At 39.5% G+C, this 24,143-nt stretch overlaps 1 protein-coding gene across 2 annotated transcripts in view; it reads left to right on the forward strand.

The window, feature by feature from the left end:
• The window catches only part of vps50 (VPS50 subunit of EARP/GARPII complex), a 101,424-nt gene that overhangs the window by 74,544 nt on the left and 2,737 nt on the right, over positions 1-24,143 (forward strand). For both annotated transcript variants that reach the window (XM_084379808.1, XM_084379809.1), the window contains 4 exons: positions 13,803-13,951; positions 17,360-17,456; positions 18,214-18,372; positions 21,322-21,443. In XM_084379808.1, coding sequence (XP_084235934.1) covers positions 13,803-13,951; positions 17,360-17,456; positions 18,214-18,372; positions 21,322-21,443 — 527 coding nt within the window. The remainder of the gene's footprint in view (positions 1-13,802; positions 13,952-17,359; positions 17,457-18,213; positions 18,373-21,321; positions 21,444-24,143) is intronic.

Genomic DNA, 24,143 nt, shown 5'->3' on the forward strand with positions numbered 1-24,143 from the left:
TAATTGCCTTCCAGATTTTTCTACAAAACACTTACATCATGTTTAATCATACGCGCTGTCATCAACGCCAGCTCCCAAGTTCAAATGCGACGCCGAATGTGAGGCTCTGAACTGAATTGTTTTACTTAAAAGGAATCTGCTGTCATGTTAAATAATGATTGGCTTACAGTCCTTTGCTTGAAAAAGTTCTAATCCTCTGGTGGTATTGCTCGGGGCAGGTTAGATGACAGCGGCATATCAAAATAATGCCATGAACCTCATCTGTTGCCATATTGTCGCTGCCATAAAGTTCAACTGTGACAGCTGTTGTGAGCCTTTGCTGTGGCAACATTGTGAAGAGAAGCAGTTGCAAGTCCACCTCTGCTTCACTGTCCTTCTACTCCTCTCAATACTGAAACCAGCGGTATTTACTCTTCCAATCGGTCAGCACATTTTTCTCACTTGTTTTTTCTGACACTTTCTCTCTCATTCCTCACATTTCTTCCCTCTCCGTTTTATCTGTTTGTCCTATCGCCTCCCTCTCTGTAGCAGCTGTGTGCCAGTGACTACATGCCTCTCGACTCTTGGCACAAACAGCCGCTTGTGTCCTTCCTCCGAGTTTATTGGTCCTTCCGACAGTGCTCACAGTGGTGTGCTTCTACGTGTACTTATTTCAGTGTTCACCATTTGCCCAGACATGATTCGGAATCTTGATTTGAGCCTTACAATTCTGAAATCAACCGACAATTGTGTTATGCATTGAAACAAGAATGAGCAGGGTATTTTCCATGTTGGCACCAGTAAACTGGCAGTGGACGGTTCTTGCAGAGACGTGCGCAAATACACACACTGACAGACAGGACAACACACATATTTATTAAAATGAAGACATGCAGAATTGTAGTTCTACTCTGTCACCATTACATTTAACACTTGCTCTCCAATACACTTTTCATGCTCTCTTCCTGTCTCCCTCCCAGTAGCAGAGTGATAATCCCTAAACATGTGTTGTGGTTGTGGTCTGCTACACTGGCTTGGCACAGCTAACAAACACCCACCCACAAACACACACACACACACACACACACACACACACACACACACACACACACACACACACACACACACACTCGAGCTGCTTCCCATGAGAGTCACTGACTAGTGTCACACACACTACATTTTCTTCCACACTGAACCAAGTCATTAGTTCTGCATCTCTCACGAGGGCACATCACTGTCCAGACTTGGTTCTCTGTTGTGGCCTCTGTGTGAATGGTGCTACCAACCAGAGGGAGCAGCCATTTGACAGCGATTATGGATCATAATTAAGCTCCGTCGTGTGGCTGTTTATACTGCAGTCGTCAGGATATCACAAGTATTGACGTTTTCTTGGGGGTGTCGGTGAACACGCGCGCAAACTTTCATTGATAGGCCCAGCTGTGGGTCATGCTCCTCAGCTGTGATGTGGAGACAGTTGATCCCCGTGGACACAGTAACTCCTGCTTCCTGTCTGCAGCTTCTCATCAATTCCTGCCGATGACTCATCACATCTCCCAGTGTGACGAGCAGAGCGTGGCAAAATTATGCACTTTTAATTGAAATCCTTTCATTTTGTATTCTGCATTCTCCTCTGTGCACTTGAGATTGGTTTATTCGTGTTCAGCGTTCCTACAGTAACTCCCTTTTCTTCCTTGTATCTTGGCATGGTTTGTCAAGCCAACGCAGGTGAGCGGACAAGCACTCATGGGGAAAAGAAGTTGCCAGAGATAGACATAGAGGTGTCAGTTGGTGTCACACAAAATAAATGAAAGCCCTAATTCCCTCTGACATTTATCTAATGAGAACCAAATTTCTAGTATTAGAGTGACAAAGAGGTGCAATAGGATCCACTTGATGGTAATTGCCTGGCAGCCAGTCCACTCAACTTGGCCATAAATCTCTATGGAATGGACTGGAGAGGAGTAAGTAGTCCATCACGATAGATTGAGACACTTCAGCTGAGAGATCACTTTTCAACTCCCCCAGCTGGACGCTCGCTTCATGACAAGGGTGATTACAGAATTATCAAGCTCTCAGAGTTTACCGAAGATTTCAAATTAAGGATCATTATTTTTATGCGTCCGCACCAGCGATAGTTTCGGGTCGTTCATCCATCCGTCTGTCCGCCCACTTCTTGTGAGTGGGATATCTGAAGAATGCTTTGAGGGAAGACCCACTTGGTCTCAACGATGGATCTGATTGAAGTTTGGTGGTCAAAGGTCAAAGATCAAGATCACTGCGACCTCATGGCATCCCATTCTTGTAAACTTCTTAAATTTTACCACAAACATTTAATCGGACTCAAGGATGAACTGATTAGATTGTGGTAGTCAAAGTCAAGGTCACTGTGATCTCTGAAAAGACATTTTTGGCATTGACTCAAGAATTCACTTAATATCTAGTAACGACAACATTTTACAGAAATGTCCACAAGGATAAAATGATGAAGTTCCGACATTTTATTGATAATCATCATAATCATAATATTCTGCAAACAATTTTTTGGCCATTATTCAACACCATAGCTCAGGAACAGCAAAATGACTGGTGCGCGGGAGCATACAACCATCAGGGGGTAATTGTAGTTCTGAGTAACAGTTGAAAGCTTTTTTAAAGTGTTGCCTGCACATTCTGGCTTTTAAAAAGACTGATTCAGAAGTTAAAGCTCTCCTCCTGTTATCTTTCTTTGCAACATGAGATGTACATTACAGCAGTCAAAGTTAAAGTTTGGGGTTTCAGGAATAAAAATGGGTGTGGGGCATGACGATCGATCATTTGATCTGGTGTATTATAGTGGACAACCAATGGTGCATCTTGCAAAGACCAGCATGTTGGATATGTTTTGCCCTCCACAGTGAAGTAGGAGCGCAGAGCTCTCCATGCACAACTGTAAAAGTTGCAAACTAAAGATGAAGAATGGTGATGCTGCGGGTGACAACAGAGAAAAGGTCACAGTTGGCTTTCTGTCTTTTCTAGGCTTTTCTTTTCGACCAAAGCAATTCGAGGGCTGTTTCAGAGCCAATGCGTACTCTCAAACCAGTTCTTTCGCGTTTCGCAGGGATCTTATAGATCAGAGCCGGTGACCGATGGCTACAGCGGGGTACAACAGGATCATGATCCCGTAAGTTGGTCTTGCGCTTTTCCTTCCAGACGAGATCTCGCAAGTTATGAAAGACGGCAAACTACGCATACATGTCTCTCGGCCGAGTCACAGCAGTAATTGATGACTCCTGAAAATGAATTTCCTGATCTAACACAGTGACCATCGTTATAAACAAAATGACCATGTTGGCATTAACCTGTCATCACATTTTGATTCAAATAATGCTATATCCTGTGTTGAGACAAAAACTCAACACAGAAAACTCTTGCTGTCCCCCAGGTACATATCACCTTACTTCGCGCAGTTCAAATGATGGATCCGACAGATTTGATACAGAGAGGGTGCTCCCGTTGCTCCTCAGGTATCTGCTGCTGCTGACAGGGCCTCCCACAACCACCTCAAAACCACCTCAGGCTCTTGCTTAAATTTGAGCTGCACACAACAAATCACCCAGCAGACGTGTGGGGAAAACCCAATGATAAAATAGTTTCTCCAGCAGATGTGGCCCTGACTCAGCACTTTAGGAAAACAGAGTTTGTCCGAGGCATTGAAACCGATGGCCCGCAATGCAGACTGTGGCCACTTAAGTGGAATGAGGAGGCCAGAAACTTTAGTTTGCTTCGCTTCTGCAGGAGTGTTGTGCAGGGAGTGCTGGATCTGAGCTGTTGGGTGGTTTTGTGTTCATCTAAATAACAAGAAAGTTATGTTAAGTTGGACAAGCAAGTATACAAGATCTATCATACACTACAGAGAGATGAGACTTGGGAGTGGAAGCTGGTCCCTGTGGACCTAAAATCCTGCATTCTTCATTCTGATTGATACAGAACCTAAGTGCCACTGTCTCCTTAAGGCTGGGATGGAGATTGCATGTCCCATATGAATACCGTGAAGCATAGCATAATCTCATTATAGAGTCTTAACACACACAATAATTGTACATACATAACATACATCTGTCTGTCCTCATTAAGAGAAACTGTTTATATGACAGCATCTCGTCTTTGATCTGAGTAAAAACAGCAGGGATTCATTTCATCAAGCTTCAACTATATCCCTGTTTTCCAGTCTTATTCAAAGCTTTGCTCTTATCTGTTATCAAATCCCTCCCTGGATGCTCATTTTTATACGTTTTCTATTCATTGGGAATTCCTGGGCTTAATTTCTAATCATTACACAAGGGTCAATAAGCTCCCTGGCTTTGATGCTTGATGTCTTCATACTTAACAACGCTGGAAACCATTTTGGCGTTAATACCTTACACACAGAAACGAAGCTTGTTTTCCCAATACAGCCGTCCTCAAAGACATTGGAGTGGATGTTTGCACTGTTAGGCAAGCTGTTCTTTCTCAATGACTGCCTGTTGGTGAAGCTGACAGAATCAAGAACAGAAACTCTTAGCAAAGGCTTTGGGATGATGCTGCTCTCCAAAATACCTAATCAAATTATAGTTTGGCTTCAGATACATGCAGTTGCGAGGAAATGTCTCCTGAAGCGCTGGCATTTCCATTTAGGCTTTCTTAAAGCTATGTTTGTCTTTTGGCATTACCTTTTTTTTTTTTTTTCAGATAAACACCAGGAATATCTTTTTATAGAGCTACATATATAAATATATATATATATAGCTATATGCATATAGCTCTCGCTGAAAGGTGTCATTACTCCCACATTCTGACTCACTCTTCTCTTTTATAGCATTCAAATGAATTATTGATCATTGAAGAAGTCAGATGTATCTGGACTACAAGTGCCAGAAATGATGACAAGAGAACAAAGACTGGAACAGAATAGTTTGACCTTAACTGACAGAAAGAAAAATGTTTTGGGTCAAAAATGAAAAGCAGAACAGAAGCACAAATAAACTTCTCAAATATATTGAAGTATTAGGACAGTGGCATTTGGTTTGTAATGATGGTTTATTGCCAATATTAATAACAACACAGGCCAAACTTTGGTCAAGGGCTTTAAGTATGTATCAGTGTAATATGCTTAAATAATATGAGCTTAAGCCGAAGTCCAAAAAGGTAATAAAGCATGAAATTATGTGACCTGTTGATGTGATTCATCGGTTTTCCATCCATTTGTTTCCTTTTCTTGTAATATAGTTGCCTCAGAGAAGCATATTTCTTTTTCTTCAACATTTTAGACTTGGTGTAAATCCTAACTGCTTTTCTTTTCTCGATGGCTTAACTTCTGCTGTCACTCACACCAAGAGAAAGAGAGTTCATGAACAAAAGTGAGAGTCAAACTTAATGTCTTTAATGAGTGCCAAAATCTTCTCACAGCATAATGTCAGCCATGGAGATTCAGTGCAGCATTGTTAATATGTCAGTATAGAGAGACAAATCTATGTGTAGGTGTCTTCTTCAGCTCGGTACACTGAAGTGTAACTTAAGTCATTAAAGTGCCCTTACGGGTGTGTATAAACATCTTGTGTGTCAAAGTTTGAATTACTTTAAGTGTTAGAAGAGATGTCTCTAAAGAATAACAAAACGCTAAAACTGTCTGTCACCGAGAAGTTTTAGTCTCGATTTGACTCATCATTTGGTAAAAAGGTCTCAAAATGGTTCATTAACTCAAGGGCCACTTCAATGTGAGCACCAGCAGCAGACGGATAATTAAAACACGGTGAGCTCACAAAGAAAAGGATTGTTCTTTCCCTCCAGTCATGCTTTTTGGCCCACGTTTTGTTAGTTCAGTTCAGATTATACTGAGCATTTAAGACACCCACACAGATGTTCCTTTTTTCTAACACAATGGAGCAGAAGTAGATTCTTGTTTAAACCTCATGAGTGGAGTTTATTTTTTGAAGATCATTTTTCGTATCAAGCATTCAAAGTGTAACGAAATTGAGGACTTTGGCGGTTGAAATGGTTCGGGGAGATGGGAGAATGGATTTGATATGGACTCCCTCGTAGTCCTTAGCCTGCAAGGCTTATTAGCTGCTACTTGACCATGCTAATTAAGGGCTAATGGCTAACATAGCAGCCAGGCTGGAAAACAACAGGTGGTTACCAAGCTCATGATGTCTCTCCATTAAGATGGAGCTGGAGTCAGGATGTGGTTAGCCTAGCTTGGCTTAGCACATCCCAGTGCTCCGCTCTGCTAACAGACCGCAACAGTAGCTAGTGTTAGTTTTTAAACAGAGTCTGCTAACAACCAGCTTCCAACACAACACAGAAGTTTCTCAGAGCCCCTTTAACTGGGACACAAACACAAATGTAAAAGGAATTAAAATAAAAATAAAAAAAAGTAAAAAACTTGACTAGATGAATGGATAAACTGTTGTTTGTCAAAACTATTTTTTAAATGAATAACAAATAAATAACTAAAAATAACATTCAGACAGGCTAAAGGGCTATGGGCAGTTTTACTGGCTAGATAACGCCCCAAATATCTACATATTACTAAAAAACAATTATCTACACAGCACGTTGCTCAGTAAGTAAATGGGAGACAAAATACTAGCATTATCATTCATACAATGAATATTAGATATATTACATAAAATGTAGATGTCTCTGCTCCTTGGCTAGGGTTGTAAAGTTGTAACTAATGTCTGTATTTCAGTAGATAATAAATGTGTGCTTTCATTGTTGCTTCTTATATTTGAAGCCAGTCTGGGAGGCTGCATTGGCTAAAATATTAAAATGTTACAGTAATGTCAGTAAAAGATATTTCAATCTTTAAATAGATTTACTACATTATAGTGTTGATATTATATTAATACACATAACACATTCATATTTCATTACTTTTGTCTCAAACAAATAATCTAAATGAGGGCAGATTTGCTTCAACTAACAGTGCAACAGAAATCTTAATTATTGTGTTATCACTGACGACCTCCCACCACCTCCATCCTGATTAAATAATTTACATAATTGTGCAGATTACTTTCAAACTGTTTGATGAAAATACTTCACATTCACTAATTAAACGTCAATGTGCTGCTGTACAGTGAATTTATTTAAAGGATCTCGTTTGAATAACGCCTCTTAAATTTTTTTCCTGTAAAGCAATTAGAAGAGAATGCGGATAAAATTGCAACCACATTTTTGTAATCGAGGGCCATGTTTTAAGCACCACTGACATTTCACAGGTTTCAACGGGCCTGCTGGCTTCTTTTCAGTCAGTAACTTGATTTGGGATCTTTTATCAGTGGACTGTTTCTGTTCCTCTCAACAAATGTGTTCCCTGCGGTGAATCCTCCTTAGAGGATGCCAACCTTGTTTATTACCTGCAGGGCTTGAAATTAACTTTTGGCCTCAACTGCTAACAGTGCTGCGGGTCTTTAGAATAATCAGCCTTTTCAAAACCAAAACATTTTGTTCGCATTTTTGGTTATTTTTTAACTAAATAGATTAAAATTGTGCTATTGAAAGCACAGAATGAAAAAAGCCTCATCAGCTGTTGCTACTGAATCTTAGTAAGCTGATCACATTTCAAAATAAAGGCCAGTTTACGGTAATAGCATGTTAAATTATTGTAAATGGGGCCAGATCTATTATAGTTTTGTATTGTTCATTAGTTTTTAATGAGTTTTTAATTATTATTTTGTTTTTTTTATTCAGTTAAGTTTCAGGAGTGCGATTGCTCATAGTTTATTCTTTAAAAAGGTTCAGTTTTAGTTCAACACTTTTTGAAGGCCTCACAGTCCTGGAGACATCCCAGTCTCAATAAACATACGCAACAATGCCTCCTCATGTTTGTTGTACCAAATTGACACAGACTAAAAACTAAAACCATTTCCAGTATATTTTTATTTCATGTTGTCTTCATATTCTGAAGTCTAGTTTTTGATTTTGGCTAACTGAAATGTTTTTTCAAACCTAGATTTAGTTTTAAGTTTAATTTTAGTTAACTGTAATAACCTTTATGTTAATCGTGTGATTCACTATTATCATATACCAACATGCAGTCAACACTGTTTGTGAGACATGAGTTAGTGATATTAATAAGCCTAATAGTAGATGATGTGCTTAATGTAGTTATAGAGACAAAATGGTCCTGTCAACCTATTATGGGAATATTCTTACTTTCCATACAGTCATTTTTCTCTCATTGTTTGCCATGGCTCACTCCACTGCTTACACATGATGATTCCTTTTTATCTTAATTTCATGTATTTTTGCAGAGTTCACTCCCTGTCTGAGGTCTCTGTGTGTGTTAAACTCTGTCAGGAGTTGATGATCATTTACATAAGTACTCTGAGGTGAATCTCTTCACAGTGAGAAATAAAAACAAGAATATTTTCCGACCCATAACCTGCCAAATTGATGTCTGGCGTATAGAAAGGAAGCCACCTCTGACTGTGTGTTATGAATATCTGCTGAGTGAAGAGTGTGTCCGCTCAGCCTTTGGCTCTGACTTTGAGACGGCTCTGGGGAGTGCAACAAATGCAATCTGAGAGCATTTCATTGTCGAACTGTTTTACCGTGCTTGAATGCACACACCTTGTTTTTTTTCTCAACACAGGACATCATTCATATGCTTGTAATAATAAACTAAATGCAGTGTCTCACAGCTGCTAATACAGGATTCATGTTCATTTTGCGTTTGTCTAAAATTTGATTTCTTTCCCTCTATTTTCTTTTCCACGTCGTGAACAGGAAACCATTAACAATGAATCGACTCCGTAAGGGACTAAATGTCACATGTTAATGTCAGCTTGTCAATCCTAAACTAACGAGTATTTACTGTACTAGAGCATGATTGCAGGTGGTGTATGAAGGATTTAGTGCCTTTAAAGCAGCTGGCAGATATTTTTCTTGGACTGCAACAAACAGTTATTTCTTTTGTGAATTGATCCACATTATCTTTTATTTTCTTTATTTGTGTTTGTGAAATGTGGTTTAAAAAATGCTCCTCACTACCTCCCAGACCTCAAGATGCTGTCTTCAAATGTCTTGTTACTTCAACCAAAGATATAAGAGAAGAGCAGGAAATCCTCTCATTGAAGAAGGTGAAACTCGAGAATGTGGATTCAATTTCCAAAACTCATGTGAATTATATTCTTTAATTTACTGGAATATTTGTATGCGCTACTACAGTACACAGTATAATTACAGATTGATACTGTATGTACAAACATGTAGGCATTTTTAAATATCGCGTGCCTTAGCCAGCCAGATATTGTTCCGTAGTCGAACTAACAGTTGTTATATTGTCACAAATGTTGCAAAATCACCATGGAACAATAATCATCAGTCTATATGACAAATCTACTACACTCCACTATGGAAAAGCTATTTCACTATTTATCTCAGTGGGACAGCAGAGAAACTGCTGTTGAGGTTTGAGCCTCTTCTAAATATCTTCAGCAGCTGCAGGATGTAAATCAAAAGATGCATGAGCTCTTCACTATAAGTCATTCTATATGGAAAGTTTTTCAGGCTCTTGTATGACTTTGAAAAATCTATCACTGGTGCTTAATTTGTCCAATATGGCATTCTTTTGCACGCACTTGGCACCGCAGCAGCCGCATGGAGTCAGTTTTCTTTTATCTCCCTGGAGTCGTTCGTCATTTTGATCGAGCGTCGTCATAAAAGTGAAATCATAATTGTTTTCGCAGTCATATCTTTGAGGACGTCAAATAAGCGACATGTTACAATGCAACTGATCACAGTAGGTTGATACTGCGCTGATGATTGAAGAGCAGTCATCTTTATAGGTGAAGTTATATTTAGAAACATGAAGTTAAATTCTTATCTGTTTTTCCTGATAAATCTGAGGTTTCCAGCAGCTGCATTTTGCTACACGTCTGCCAACAACCACTACGATGACTGTGCTTGTGTCATAACTGTCACAGGGTTGAGAAAACAATTGAGCTGAGAAGTTCAGTCGCTCATTTGTGGGAATTAAATCATTTCTAATTTGAGCCTTTTGTAGGTTTATTTGCTGATTAGAACAGACAGAAGCATTCAAATTCTATTTGTATCCATTAACATGTTAGACGCCTCCTGTATCAGATGTGATTTGCATGCCTATCTCCAAACATCATTTAAATATTCAGGGGCACCAAAGGGCAACAACAACGGGAAATTATGTTAATGTGATCCCATCAAAATCGTGTTTGCCATTTTGAGTATGTAAGTAGATCAAGCATCTAATAAACTAACAAACATGAGGTTATGGCTCAAGGCTGATGCTGTATCACATTAGAGCTGCAACAATTAGTCCACTCATCGATTAGTCATTTTGAATTAATAGCCGACTATTTTGATACTTGATTAATTGTTTTCAGTAATTTTTTTAAAGAAAAATGTCCATATTCTCTGATTTCAGCTTCATGAGTGTGAATATTTTCTACTGTGGCAATAAACTGAATATCTTTGGGTTGTGGACAACTGTAGACAGTGTATGACGTCATCTTAGTTTTAAACAAAAGTGATCAATATTTCTCACCATTTTCTGACATAAAAACAACCAAACAACCAAGCGATAAATAGAGAAACTGATCGAAAGATTAATTGACAATGAAAACATTCATTAGTTGCTGCCCTATACACATTACGTGTGCGTGTCACAACAAACGGGGGATGAATTCTGTTCCGGCTGTTACAAACTGCCAAAGCTTGTAGCACGTCTAAAATTGTTCTTGCACTCACCTCCCCACCTCGGAGTCGGGAAAAGCGATTACATAAAATCCTAAATGTCATGGATGTTTTTTCTTCAAGCAGCCATTGCTTTTACCTGAAGAATCCCTGCAGAGTTGTACACAGTTGGAAAAGAAACTCGACTTTTTTCCCGACAGAAGCCTCCGTTTCCTTTTTTTCCCTTCTTTTTTGCATAGAGTGTTTATGCTGCAGGGCCACAGTCAATGAAAGGTCACGCCTCATGTGGAGCAATTAAAAATAGACCAAACCCGACTTTGCTGTAATGTCAGACCGACGCAACCAGAGTTTAATTGTTTTGATTAAGTTAAAGCAGAATACACAGCTACATGCATGACTTTCATAATGCAGAAACGACAAGTCAGTTTGATACAGCAGACTTAAAGCTTACACAGTGTAATGTTAGAAAGAGAAGAGATGGAGCAGACATGTAAATGAGAGCTCGGCAGCGGTGCTGGTGGTTGTTGAAGATGACTTTTTCATAACTTGTAAGCCATGTTCAAATACAGAATACTCAAAGCAACCATGTACATATTAATGGCATATTAAAACTCTTCCTCGGGGTGCACTTGTAGCCTGGCTTGCAAATGAAGAGGCATTTCTCTGCGTGCTTCTTTTTGTACCCCCTGCAAACATATTGTCCCCAGGCAGCAGCAGAGAGGACAAACCAGTCAAAGACTTGAATTTTGAAAGGCTAACCACCAGAAAGTAAAAAGAATGATACATTTGTGAGTGCAGCTGCATGTTTTGACCAAAGTTGTAGCACCACTCTTTTCATATGTTGAATTAAGCTATTTTAGAATTACACAAACAAGAAAAAACGCAAGAATTTCCTGCTTACATTGTGTATTTTTTTTGCTTTTGTGTCTGTTTCGGTCGGTCAACAAATTGCTACCAGCCGCTGCAGTGAAATAGTTGTTTTTTTTTTATCACGATCCAAATCTTAAATCATTTGTCACAATTGAATGTGGGTAGTAATGGCCTTTCTGGATTGAGTCCATAACCGCTGCATGTTTGTCATGTTTATGTGCGGTGAAGTGTTGAGGACTGTCCTTGTTTATCATTTTAATCGTTACATAAATAAGTTTATTAAGCCAACAAAATGCGTTTTTTTGATTTGGAGCTTCAATTGTTCTCCCTGAGTTTAGAATCACTGCACTTCCAGGAGACTCGGCTATATAAAGCTCAGAGTGTGGATGTTTTAGTGCAGATAAGAGACTCTGCAACCTCGTGCCGGAGGAGAGAAAGTCTGCAGTGGACAAAAGATCAATTTATACTTTTCCTCCTATCCTTTCAGTTCAGTTCTCGAAGTTTGCTGCTATTGATTCAGACCGTGTTCGGATATGAATTCTGGTTTAAGATGTAAAAAAACAAAACAATTATTAATTAAGGCTCATGATATTTGATTTTACCGTCTGTGCTGTGGAGTTTCCTTCCATTCAATAGTTTATTTTATTCATGATTATTATTTAAATAGTAACAGGGTTTATATTTACAGAGAGTCATTCCTGGGAGAGAGAAATTGCACCCTGCATAGGGAAGCCATTAGATTCCCTCTGCTGTACAGTGAACGTAATATAATTCAAGCGTTAATCTTCTGAATGTGATAAAATTTTATTTCAGACTGATAATGGTTTCTGCAACAGTGAAGGTTTGATCGAATGCAGAGAGATAACTTGGCGGCTTTGGAAAGGTTGCAGTTTTCACACGGGAGGAGGCGCTATCAGTCGAGCAGGTCCGAACCATAAATTGTCAGCGGGGCTGCAAACTGTGCATTTTTGTTCTGTTTGCTGTTTATACTTCTTATTTTAGTGGATAGATTGGTGTTGGAGCAGCATACAGTAAGAAGTCATCCTCTCACAACACCACTGCCTGTTTTACAGCAGACTTTGCCAATTTTTAGCTTTCTCTCTAGTTTTCTGTGATGATAAACGGATGACATAAAGGCCCTTTATCACGCTAGTTTTGATGGTGTATGAATGTTCTTGTCAGTTTTTCAGATTAATTAGAAGTGATGTAACCATTTGCTTTGATTTACATACTTTCTTATTCTAAAATAGCTCGTCTGTACTTGGTGCAGTCCCAGTACTAAAAGCGGTCCACTGGTGGCGTGGAATAATGGTGCTCGTACACGATATTAGACCCAGATTGCACAGGAGTGCAGCATATAAGTGGATGATGTGGTACAGCATTAACAGCTCCCATTCGTTCATTACCTGTGTGATTGCTATTGATCTGCCAGAGGCTGTTTCAGGGGGCTTTAGAGCCACAGAGCTCTACATGCCAATGTGATACATCATGTCATCTCGACACGCCTTATAGAAACTAATATGATCTGCCCTCCTGTTAGGAATCTCAATGGCGCTCTATGTATATGATATAGATTACTGTGATTGATGCGAGGGGGTTCAGGTTGAAATCTTTCTTTTTCTATTTCAATTGTTTTTCAAATGAAGGGATAAAAGGGCCGCTGGATGGAGAGGTATAGTGGAAAATATGAAAAGGAAGATAAATGCTTGCTGCTGAGGAGTGTTCGGTCAGCAGAATTTGAGAGTGTGTGTGCTTTGGATGTAACCCGAGTTCCTGAAGGTTGATTGAATTTCAGATTAGGCTTACCTTCCAGCATACATCTACATTTTGTCTTCGTTTTGCAAGTGAAACATTTGTTATGTCAGGTTAACTGTTACAGTAGCAGATGGACAAAGTTCCTCCACAGCAGCAGCACAGCTTCATGATTAGCATATAGTTTTATATATAATACAGAAGAATATCGAGCATTCAGTTTTTCATCCATTGCTACCTCTGATCCCTGGTTATTGCACGTGTCTCTAATGCTTCTAATGATAATAATCATTGGAACTCGGAAATTAAATTAAAATAAAATTAAAGTAAATTAAACCACGCAATCAGGTATCAAAGTTGAACCATTTCATGCTTCATTCCCAAATTACTAACTGTCTCTGAAAACTTAAAAGGCAAAAATGAACTGTACATGAATGTGTTTGGCACATGAATGTACATTTTTCAGTCTGCTTGATAACTTCCCCATCCTCTTCTTTGTCTTTCAGGAGGCAGTGGGGGAGAACGCAGGTGTCCACGGCCCAGCAGAGGACAGGAAGGAGAAGGTGCCCAGCCCCCATCTCAGCCAAATGGTGGTCCTCACCAACAGTGGGACTCTGTACGGGCTGGCACAGAGGGTGGTGGCCACTGAGTCTCTGTGAGTACTCTCTACACTCCAGTAAAAAACTACATAAAAACAAATAACTTTGTCTTGATACATAATCATAAAGTATGCAATAATAGAAGTACTTGCACAGCGGTATTGGTATTTATCAGTGTGATATGGGGGGAAGGATTATGACAGCATGGCTTGTTTCATGTCGTCACTTGTGTCCAGGCAGCGTGATGTAACTTGGCAGTTATGTTCATCAAAGCGTTTTCTCTGATCAAGTTAAGGAGCTGGTTCTGGCTCACTGCCTCGCCTCAAGGTGCTCATAATCTCATCAGGCATTGATACACAGTCTGGCCATCAAAGATTTGTGCTACGTGCAGCGTGTGTTTGTGTGGCATCATTGTTTTCAACGTTCACATCAATAAAGCTTAAATTAAGAAAGATTTAAAAAAAACTATTATTGAAATAGAAAGTGAGACTTTCAGCCCTAAATAGAATTTCTTGCTCCGTCTGTGTGGTTATTCTTCCACTCTATCTTTGTCTGTTACATACATCCATAATTACATAATGAAGCCAAACTATTGTCAGTGCTGACAACTCTTGGTCCCCGTAAAGTCTGCAGTGTACAACGGCCTTATGATTAAAGTCTGGAACCGAAAGGCCCAGATGACACTGCTGCAAAGGTGCTGAATAGGCTCACACTCTCTCACACAAAGTTTTTTCATGTGTCATGGGCAGGGAACAAGCTCCGAAGAATAATGAAAGTGAAAGAGCTAAAGTGCGGAGGTGAAGATGTTTCTTTGGTAAAGTTTGAAAGGAAAAGGTTCCCTGGGGTGAAAGGAGACAGACTTAATTCAGGTCAGAACAGCATGAAAAGATCTTCCGTTTGAAAAGGTGTTATTAGAAAAGGCAGCTCACCTTAGTGTGTACTGTGAGAACTTCTGACATCTTCAGCATATGTCGTTTTAAACATCATCCGATCAGAAAGAGGAAAGATTAGAGCTGTTTAAGATGCCCCTCTCGCTGTTGTTTGCCCCTCTCGCTGTTGTTCAGCTTTCTTATTTATAGAAGTGTGATCAGATAAGTGTGAACTGCAGGATGTGCTCTTATCCCCCGTACTGCACCATGTTGCCGAGGTAAACACAAGCTGTTCCAGCTAACCTTAATGTGATTTTCTCTGCTCCACGAAAAGAACAAATGTCCACTGGGCTCATGTACGGGCTGCTGGCTGTGTTCAGTGCAGAGCTCTCACTTTCTGTGTTAACCGGACAGCTCTTATTAATATTCAGTCCTGCTTTTAATATTAAGATTTCTGCTGGAGTTTCCAGTTTTCACTGCCATGCAGCATCATTACAGATGGTCTGTTTGTGGAGCATCAGCGTAGCCAGCTCTTGAACTCAAATATCTTAATTACTGGTATTAGGTAAATCAGCCATGCTGGGATTGGAAATTGCATACCCGTTACCTACGGCTCATGATTTTCCGATTTTTCTAATTTTTTCCTGAAAAACAACCCATTTAAAAAATACTGACTTCAGCTTTTTATGGTCATAAATAGTGGGAAAAGAAAACAGCTGCTGATTGATTCAGCTGTAACTGTCTTATATTCTTTATAATCATGTAATCCTCCCTTTTAAAATTCATAATGAACATATATTTTCTAATTTGAATAAAAACTGACTATAAAACACCATTTAAGATGTATTATTTTGGTAACCGTGTATAACAAACATCATGAGTGAATGGTAAATGTTTAGGTAATTAAACTTTAGTTAATAGTTATTTTACTGTTAACAAAGAATGACTTGCTTTATAAACCATTTTTCAAGCATTTGTAAAGGTTTATAAGCATCAGTCATAACTGTCCAAATAATGTTTATAGATGACTTGCATGGTACTAACTAACCATTAACAAAGCATTACTTTACACTAAACGTTGCTTCATAAATTATTTATAAAACATTTCATTTATTGGATATAGTGAACTATTAACTAGAGTTTAATTAACTATAAGTTAACCATTTATTAGTTATGGTTATTATAAAATGTTGCTCATGAACATATGTAATTCACATGAGAAACTTTATTTTTATTCATATATGTAAAAATGTGTTATTTTATTTTCACAGGTTACAATTTCAGTTCACAAGTGAAAATACCGGGTTTATGTGAAAATGTAGAATTCACATGGGAGGGAGCAAATGTCCTCTGATTTCATGTGCCATGTTTTGTTTCCACATGTGGAAATTCTAAATCCACATGTGAAAGAAAGCTAATCACATTCGATTGTACCATACTTTCACATGTGAAACTTTCATTGATATGTAGAAAAGGTCAATCACTTGTGAAAATATACAGTTGACAGTTTTATAGTATGTGTTAAAATTTTAGTTCACATGTCAAAATAGACAAACACATATTGAAAATATTGATACATGTGAAATTGTAATCATTAAAGGGTTATGTCAGCTAATAACTCATAACTCAAGGAATACAAAAGATTTATTTTTTGGTAGTGTAGAAACAGGGTCGCCATTTCACATAAGTGTGAAATGTCCTTGTAAAAACTACTCTTTATCAAAAATGTTACCATACCTCATGACTCCCAGATCGTATCGTCTGATAGAGGAACAGCAGGATAGATGCTCAGAGCGATGGTGTCATTTTCACTCCCAGTGACTTTATTGTTGACTTCAAACAAGATTTGGTTTCAAGGGGCTGTACAGAATGTGGTGGGCACTCATGGAGCGCAGGGTTTGGTCCTGTTAAATCGTTTTCTTCTCTCAAAGTCAACCGTCTCATCATTTGTGTTGTTTTCGACCTGGATCTGTAAAGAAATCAGTATGTGAGCCGTGCTGTATTGCAGCAGACATGCTTTGTTAAACTCCGGACACAACCCTGAACTTCAGTCCACTCAGACTCGCTCCTTTTATTTTGCAATTTAGTGTGACACTTGAGAGCCATCGATCAGCCCGAGTCAGAAGGTCTTTATTTAGTCAGCGCTGGATTCACAGAGGAATTGTGGTATTACTTCTGTCAGCATTGATCTTTTTTTGTTTTGTATTTATTTTTCTGATTTTTTGACTTGGCCTCTGTGTTTTTCAAAGACAATTGAAATCCATTTATTTTGAAAATTGCTGCCTGATTCATTGGACATGAATGATAATTAGCCTTGTGAGGTGAGAAATGAAAATTTCAAACTAGTTTTGACAAAGTGCGCCATGTCCAAAGAGTCGAGGGACAATTTATGTTGTGACAGCACTGGAGTCGGTTCATATTAATTATTTATTGCATTAATCTGTAATGACCACGAGGGAGAAATTAGATGGCAGCAACTGTGGAGAATGGACAAGTGAAACAGAAAATGCCCAGAGGGTAATGAATGTACAGACATGTCTCCAGGTTGTGCAGCATTTCTTCTCCATTCACTGTTTCTGGGGGTTTATTTTTCAGTGTGTTTCTGGCTGAGCAGTTTGAATCCCTCCAGTCCCACCTGGACACGATGATGCCAGCAGCCAAGAAGCCCTTCCTGCAACAGTTTTATTCCCAGGTATTCTTGCACCTTCTCTCTAAAGTCTATGCAATTGCAGGATCTGATAATCATGTCATCACTGTCAGCTAAAGGCAGGGTTGTACCAAACACCTGACTATGGTCAGTGTGTCACACAATCAAAATTTGTACGAATCGCTGTTAATAATCTGTGTATAACCTACAGTACTACCACATGTGTTGTGTAAGAGCCCAGTTGAGTATGATTACCAATGTATGAGTCGATTACTTTGCAAGCTTGTTATGTACTTCTGAAGCTTAATTATAATCAAATATCCACATATCTTTCGAAGTCATTGTGCATTAATTAAAACATCCAGTGAGACGAGTCGAGCACAGTATCTTTTATTTGAAGTGCTCTGAAAAAATTCTCCCGTTGCATCCACTCTGTACTCGGTAACCATCACTCTGCCGTTTACTTTTCTTTTTAAAACTCTCTCTCCTAACTGTTCAGAAAATTGTCTGTCGCTCATAACTACGCAGGCAGCTCCCAGTATTTTCTTTTCTTTCTTTTTTTTTTTTTTGCTTGACATTTGAAATGTTAGGTACACAGGCAGGTCTGTTTTCCCCAAACATCAAATGAATGTCACGTCCTACAATTTCACTCCAGGAAACATTGTCGAGCGATGACGTCACGTTGCCTGCACAGCATGTTTATCTCAGAAGAGAACCTGACTTCTTGTCTGCTTCATGGCTGTTTACTGCTTATGTAACGATGCAGAACATACAAAAATTTATTCTCCCTTTGTTCTCTCAGACGGTGTCTACAGCCAGTGAGCTTCGAAAACCAATATACTGGATTGTTGCAGCCAAGGCCATCGACTACGAACAAATGTTGCTCCTGATGGCTGGAGTCAAATGGGACATAAGGGAGATAATGTCGCAGCATAATGTTTATGTGGACGTCCTGTTAAAGGTAACGCTGCATAGAAATTTATCGGTGGCTTTTCATGCAACGTGTGATGTGCTGTTCTGGAGCTGTGTGGTTTACTGATAGTTAGAAACAGTGATTATCTTTTGAAAACAATGGAAATGGAGTCAGTAAAGCAACATTAATTGCATTTTTTTCATCTCTGGGGCAGTGAAATATTATCAAGTTCTTAAATGTTTATAGCTAATGTGTTATCCAGGGTTGTAATAAGTGTTTGCGTTGCATTAAGACAAGGATGGAGACTCCACTGTGACATTTTTTCCTCACATTTCGTAGAGATAATATGCAAACATCTCGTCATTTAGACTGTTGCATCATCTATGCCACTAAAACTCTTTGTCAGTTGAATATAAATGATGATACCAAGACGATTGGCATCCCTTTTTGCTGTTGCAGTGTATTATACATTGAGGATAAGTTCAGAATTGTCCCAATCAAATACTAACTATCATGTCCACCGCAGCCCTCTCAGTGTCATGTAATATCCACATTATTAAAAAGTAGTACACACAGAAAGCAGCTGAAGTAGACTTACTTTAATCTAGCACAGATTTTCCTCACGTTTTTTTTTTGTTGTTGTACTGGTGAAAACATTGTTTTAACATCCGTGCCATCAACATAAAACATTACCCTTTATCCCACTTAAAGTTCTTTGTTGCCTCTCTTGAGTTTAAATTCATGATTCAATATCAATTATTTGGGATGAGCTGAATAATTTAGAACATAGTTGAGCAGTCGAGAGTTGAATGCAGATCTCTCCTGAAGTTTCAGCTTTGTTAAAGTCGTGCGCTCGCTGGGTGCAGACATATTTTTGGAAGTGGAAGTTTTCCACTAAGTGTGTCTCTTTATGCACGCTGGCCACTTATCCAGTCATACATTTTGCATGGGCTGGAGGGACACACAAGCACTAGACAGAGGCAGAGAGGTCTCAGGTGCTTGCTCCGGTGTGAAATCCTGAACAGACGAGGAGCAAAGCAAAACAAATCCCCATGTATGCATCAGCATGTCTCGGAAAGCTGTTAATTACATCCCGCTTTAAATCACAGATGTTGTCGGATTAGATTGATACATTTCTACACATCCAGTCAGAGCCAAAAGTTATCTGCTTCTGAAAAACGAAACTCACCTTTGGAATTTCTGGAAAGACTTGATCTTTGTTTGCAGCTCGACAGTTTATTCTAACTAATTTAGCTTATGAGCTGAACTCCCTAAGTTGAAAATGTGCGCCTCACTGGCCTGGTTTAAATGCCGAACCGTGTCAAAATGTCCCAGCTGATGGACTGACATGATGCATATTACAACTTGCATGTACTTTTCCCCATCAGGCTCTAATAGCCTCCTCTGCCAACTTGTCAGACACTCATAATGCATATGGATTGTGTTGTGTGCATTGACTGAAAAGACTGTGCTACATATTGTTGCACTGCAGTCAGGAGAATATTTTATTCATGAATTCAGGTTGATCACTGGCATTCAACAATGGCATTGATTTGCATATAAAGTGGCAAGGAAATGCGGCAGCCCTTAGAATGACTTCATTGACAAAATGCTAGAGTCACAAACTATTGTGGGACGTGTTTGTGAATAACTGCCTTTTCATTCTTGGCTGCAAAACGAATGGCAGTTAGGTACGCCTTAAAATCCAGCTTCATTTTTTAAGGAGATGCAGTGTGAATTAAAGACGTCAGACATATATTTGCAAACACACCTCCTGAGATACATCCATCATATTTATGTACAGTCCTTATGTATTTCAATTTGTTCCCTATACACAGCAACATCATATCATAATTGTATAATATCATCCATAATTGAACAGAGTGCAGTGAGTGCATTTCAGATGTTTGGCAGAACTCAAACCCCTTCTTGAGATTTTAGGGCTACAAGCAAGTTGCATCAAACTGCACAGCAGAGCTGACTTCTTGTTCTTGTTCTTCTTGCTCTTGCTCTTCTTCTTCTTCTTGTTCTTCTTCTTCTTCTTGTCCTTGTCCTTGTTCTTCAGAATCAGCTAATTATGTTTTCTTAAAAAAGTGTTCAAACGGATCGATCGATTATTAATATAGTGGTCAATTAATGTCATGGTTGACAATGAATCTATTAATCATTACAAAAGGCGTCAAAAGCCATAAATTAAAGGAACCCATGGGCTGTATGGGTGACTGTAAGAGCTGAAGAAGTGAATGAATGAATCTGGTTTGGATGTTCCCAGTAAAGTATTCAGCAGCGTTCAATTGATTTGTTGTAACTCATGATTTGTGGTTTGGTGGATTCATATTTCCTTCCCCTGTCTGTTGAGTCCATCAGGATGTTGTGTCCATCATTCCAGACTGTAAAATCATTGAACTTGTTTAGTTAAAGTAGAGTTGCATTACAATAACAGTTTGTCTCACTGTGCTGCTTACTCCAGGGAAAAAATCATTTAGCCTCATTGATCTGATTTACTTATACCACCACTATATATACCAAAGTATGTATAAAAAGAGATTGATAAAGATACCTGGTGTAGTTTGTTCTGCAGACTGTGAATAATTGGGTTGTGCAGTTCACAGTATAAGGTATTTTTCTAACTCCTAACTCAGCTTCTCCATGCAGATTTGGGGGTGTTGGGCATCATCCAGCAACACAGAGTAGCTGAGAGCAAGTCAGAGGAAATACATTAATGTTGTTTTTCATAAAGACTTTCATGTTGTTTATCTTCCACTTGGGAAAACCAAAGTTGCACTGGTCCCATCGTGGCTTGTTTCCTGTTTTTGCCTGCGGCTGATAAATGTGTTTACCTTTAGATATTACGGATATGTCTTAATAAAACAAGTTTCACAGAAACCAATTTGAAAAAGTCCACCTCCTGAACATCATTTATTTCTGCCACTTTTTTGTTATCCTCTAGTTAACTCATGAATGGGTTCTCCTGTGCTTTGTCTTCCACCTTCCCAGGAGTTTGAGCAATTTAACAAGCGGCTGGGAGATGTTTCCAGACATGTGCGCATCCCTCTGCCTGTGTCCAACGTCCTGTGGGAACACTGCATCCGCCTGGCTAACAGGACTCTTGTAGAAGGGTAAGGAGTCATATAAAACCCCTTCAGCATCAAGGGGATGTGTGCAGCCTAAGACTGGGTGATATGGCCTCAATATAATATTGAATACACACACACACACACACACACACACACACACACAGTCTGTTAAGTTCAGAAAACTTTATCACTTTACTGTAATGCAGCCTTTAAAACCAGAGTAAGACAACAATAGCACTTCATAGTAAATGCTAGGACTAGGCAACACAATCAAATATCAATATTAATATTGAGGAAAAGGGAATAATGTGCTTTACTTGTATAGTAAATTGATTTTTAATTTCTTTTTATTGATTTTTGTAAGATTTAGGAAGCAGAAGCAGTTGGAACAAGTTTGACTGCAGTTCCTGTAACTTTACCTGAGCAGGATGGACTGCACACTTTGTGTCAGCTTTGTTTAGTACACTTTGTGCATTTCTTTTTGTTTCCGGCTAAGAGCACTCAAAGTGTCAGACTGGCTAGTCCAGACTGCAGTTTGCCCTTGGTTGATTTTGTCACACCAGGCTGGCCCACGCAAGTAACATCCATCTCTTTACATCTACATCTACAATACATGTGCATATTCATGTTTGAGCAGGACTGTTGTCACAAATTCAAGCAGTAAAAGGTCTGAGGGTCAAATGTATTGGAAACATCTTTGTTATAAATGCATTTGTGCTGTGTTGAAATATATTTAAATCGTGGTGGATAGCAGCCCCTGCCTGATTACATACTATTTTTTCTTAAATATAGACCCAAAACCATTGAATATAACTATAAATTATTGATAGTTTTTCAGTATAGTAAAATCCTCTGTCAGCAGTAAGCTTTTGTGTATAAAATATTTATTTAGGATATCTTTCAGCAGCTATTCAGGAAGCAATTTAACACTACTCAAGTTGATACTGCGTGATATTGTGCTGCAAGGAGGAAGGAAATGTGCACAAAACACAAAGACTGCTGAAATGAATCAGATTAGAATCATGAATTATTTCCAACAGTAACATAACCACGCTAAATACACTGCTGACCTGTGGGATGGTGTATTTTGGCTTGAAGAGCTCTCCCGGAGTTGTAAATGCCGTCCCTAAGCTTGTGTCGTGTACGCGTACCAAACAGCATGCGTGAGTTATTGCATCACAGGGATCTGAGGCACCCCCCCCCCCCTCCACTCTCATCCATCGCATCCTTTCAGGGAAGACACTGATCAAGGCCAAGTGGAATCTTTTCACCCTCTTTTGGGTCTCTTTATCCCTCAGTGTGAACATCTGCACATCATAAATTCATAAAAGAAAGATTCTTCCCTGAGCATGACGAACCTACAATACATGAGAAATCTGAAGACTCTGTTGCCAAGTTCTGGAGTAATCCCCTCAGAAAACCACTCTAAATTCCTGCCATCTCCATCCCTCCTCACGCTGGCAAACCATCGGTGTCGCATCTCTCCAGCTTCACCAAAAGCCCATCAGGGAATCACATGGCACAGTCCTTGCGCAAACCGTAAAACGCTCTTGACACATCAATTGTAATGCATTTTTCCACTTTCTCCCTTGTAAGCGGGAGATGTGGGTTGTGATAAGTGACAGAGCGACGGAGCGTTTTTTTTTTTTTTTTTCTCAGCACCTGCATCCCCGCCGTTTCCTCACTCAGTGTGTTGGGTGAATGTGCGAAATGGGTTTTTAGAAGGAAGGTGTGATTTAAAAAAATAAAATCAAATCTGATCAGACGGACGTGATGCACAGCGACACTAAGTCAGAGTGGCTAGTCGGTGATGAAGGGAGACGCTAACAGCTGACAATTATCGTGAGGTTACACACATTTGATTGGGAAGGAGAAATTGTCTCCCTGTTGAAGGCAAGTGAGAGTGTTGGTGGGGCTGTAAAGGCGCAGGAAATTGTTAAGGTCAAACACAAAAGCTTGTTAAGTGGGTTTTTTGCTCGTGTTTTAAGAAGTAACGAGAACATTGGACATTTAGCATAGGTGGAAGACCTGCCCCTCACCCACTGAGAAAAGGGAGCGTATTTAGCTCCCAACACATTTGCTGAGCACTTTTCTTCCCGTTGCGTAAGAGAACTTTTGAACCCTTTCCAACGCACAAATGGCCCTTTACGACTGCAGTGCTGTGCAAATTTAAGCCGCTGTTGCAAGCCTTTCTTCTTTGCTCTCCCTCCAAACACACACACACAAATCTCCCACCCCTCTGGCGCGCCAAGATGTAGTGGTCATATTTGTTTGTTTGTACTGCGACTCGCTCAGCCTGTTATTCAATTTCTCTGTCCAGCGCTCGTCTCCCCTTAGAGAGTCGCAGAAATGGCTCTGTTAGCATTCTGAGGCGAAGCTCAAACACTCAGCAGCGAACTCCGACAGGCCCGACGGGCAAAAAAGAGAGGGAGTGGATGACAGAGGTGACGAAAGAGAGAGAGAGTGTGAGGCAGAAAATGGAAACAGAGGAGAGAAAAGCTGAAGTGTGAGACAGAGTTTACAGAGAGCAGACCTGTCTGTGTGGTGTGTTAATGCACGGGAGATGTCACACACACACACACACACACACACACACACTGACCCCGCCAGTGGACAGCGGTCCCCCCCTGCCAAACACATTCATAACAAACACAAACACACTCATAACAAACACAAACACACACTGAAATATTTGTGTACTCTGGCCCACACACACGTTTACTGACAGCTGTGTGGACCGGT

This window comes from Pagrus pagrus, assembly GCF_965226575.1.
Source record: "Pagrus pagrus genome assembly, chromosome: 17".
Classification (NCBI taxonomy): Eukaryota; Metazoa; Chordata; class Actinopteri; order Spariformes; family Sparidae; genus Pagrus; species Pagrus pagrus.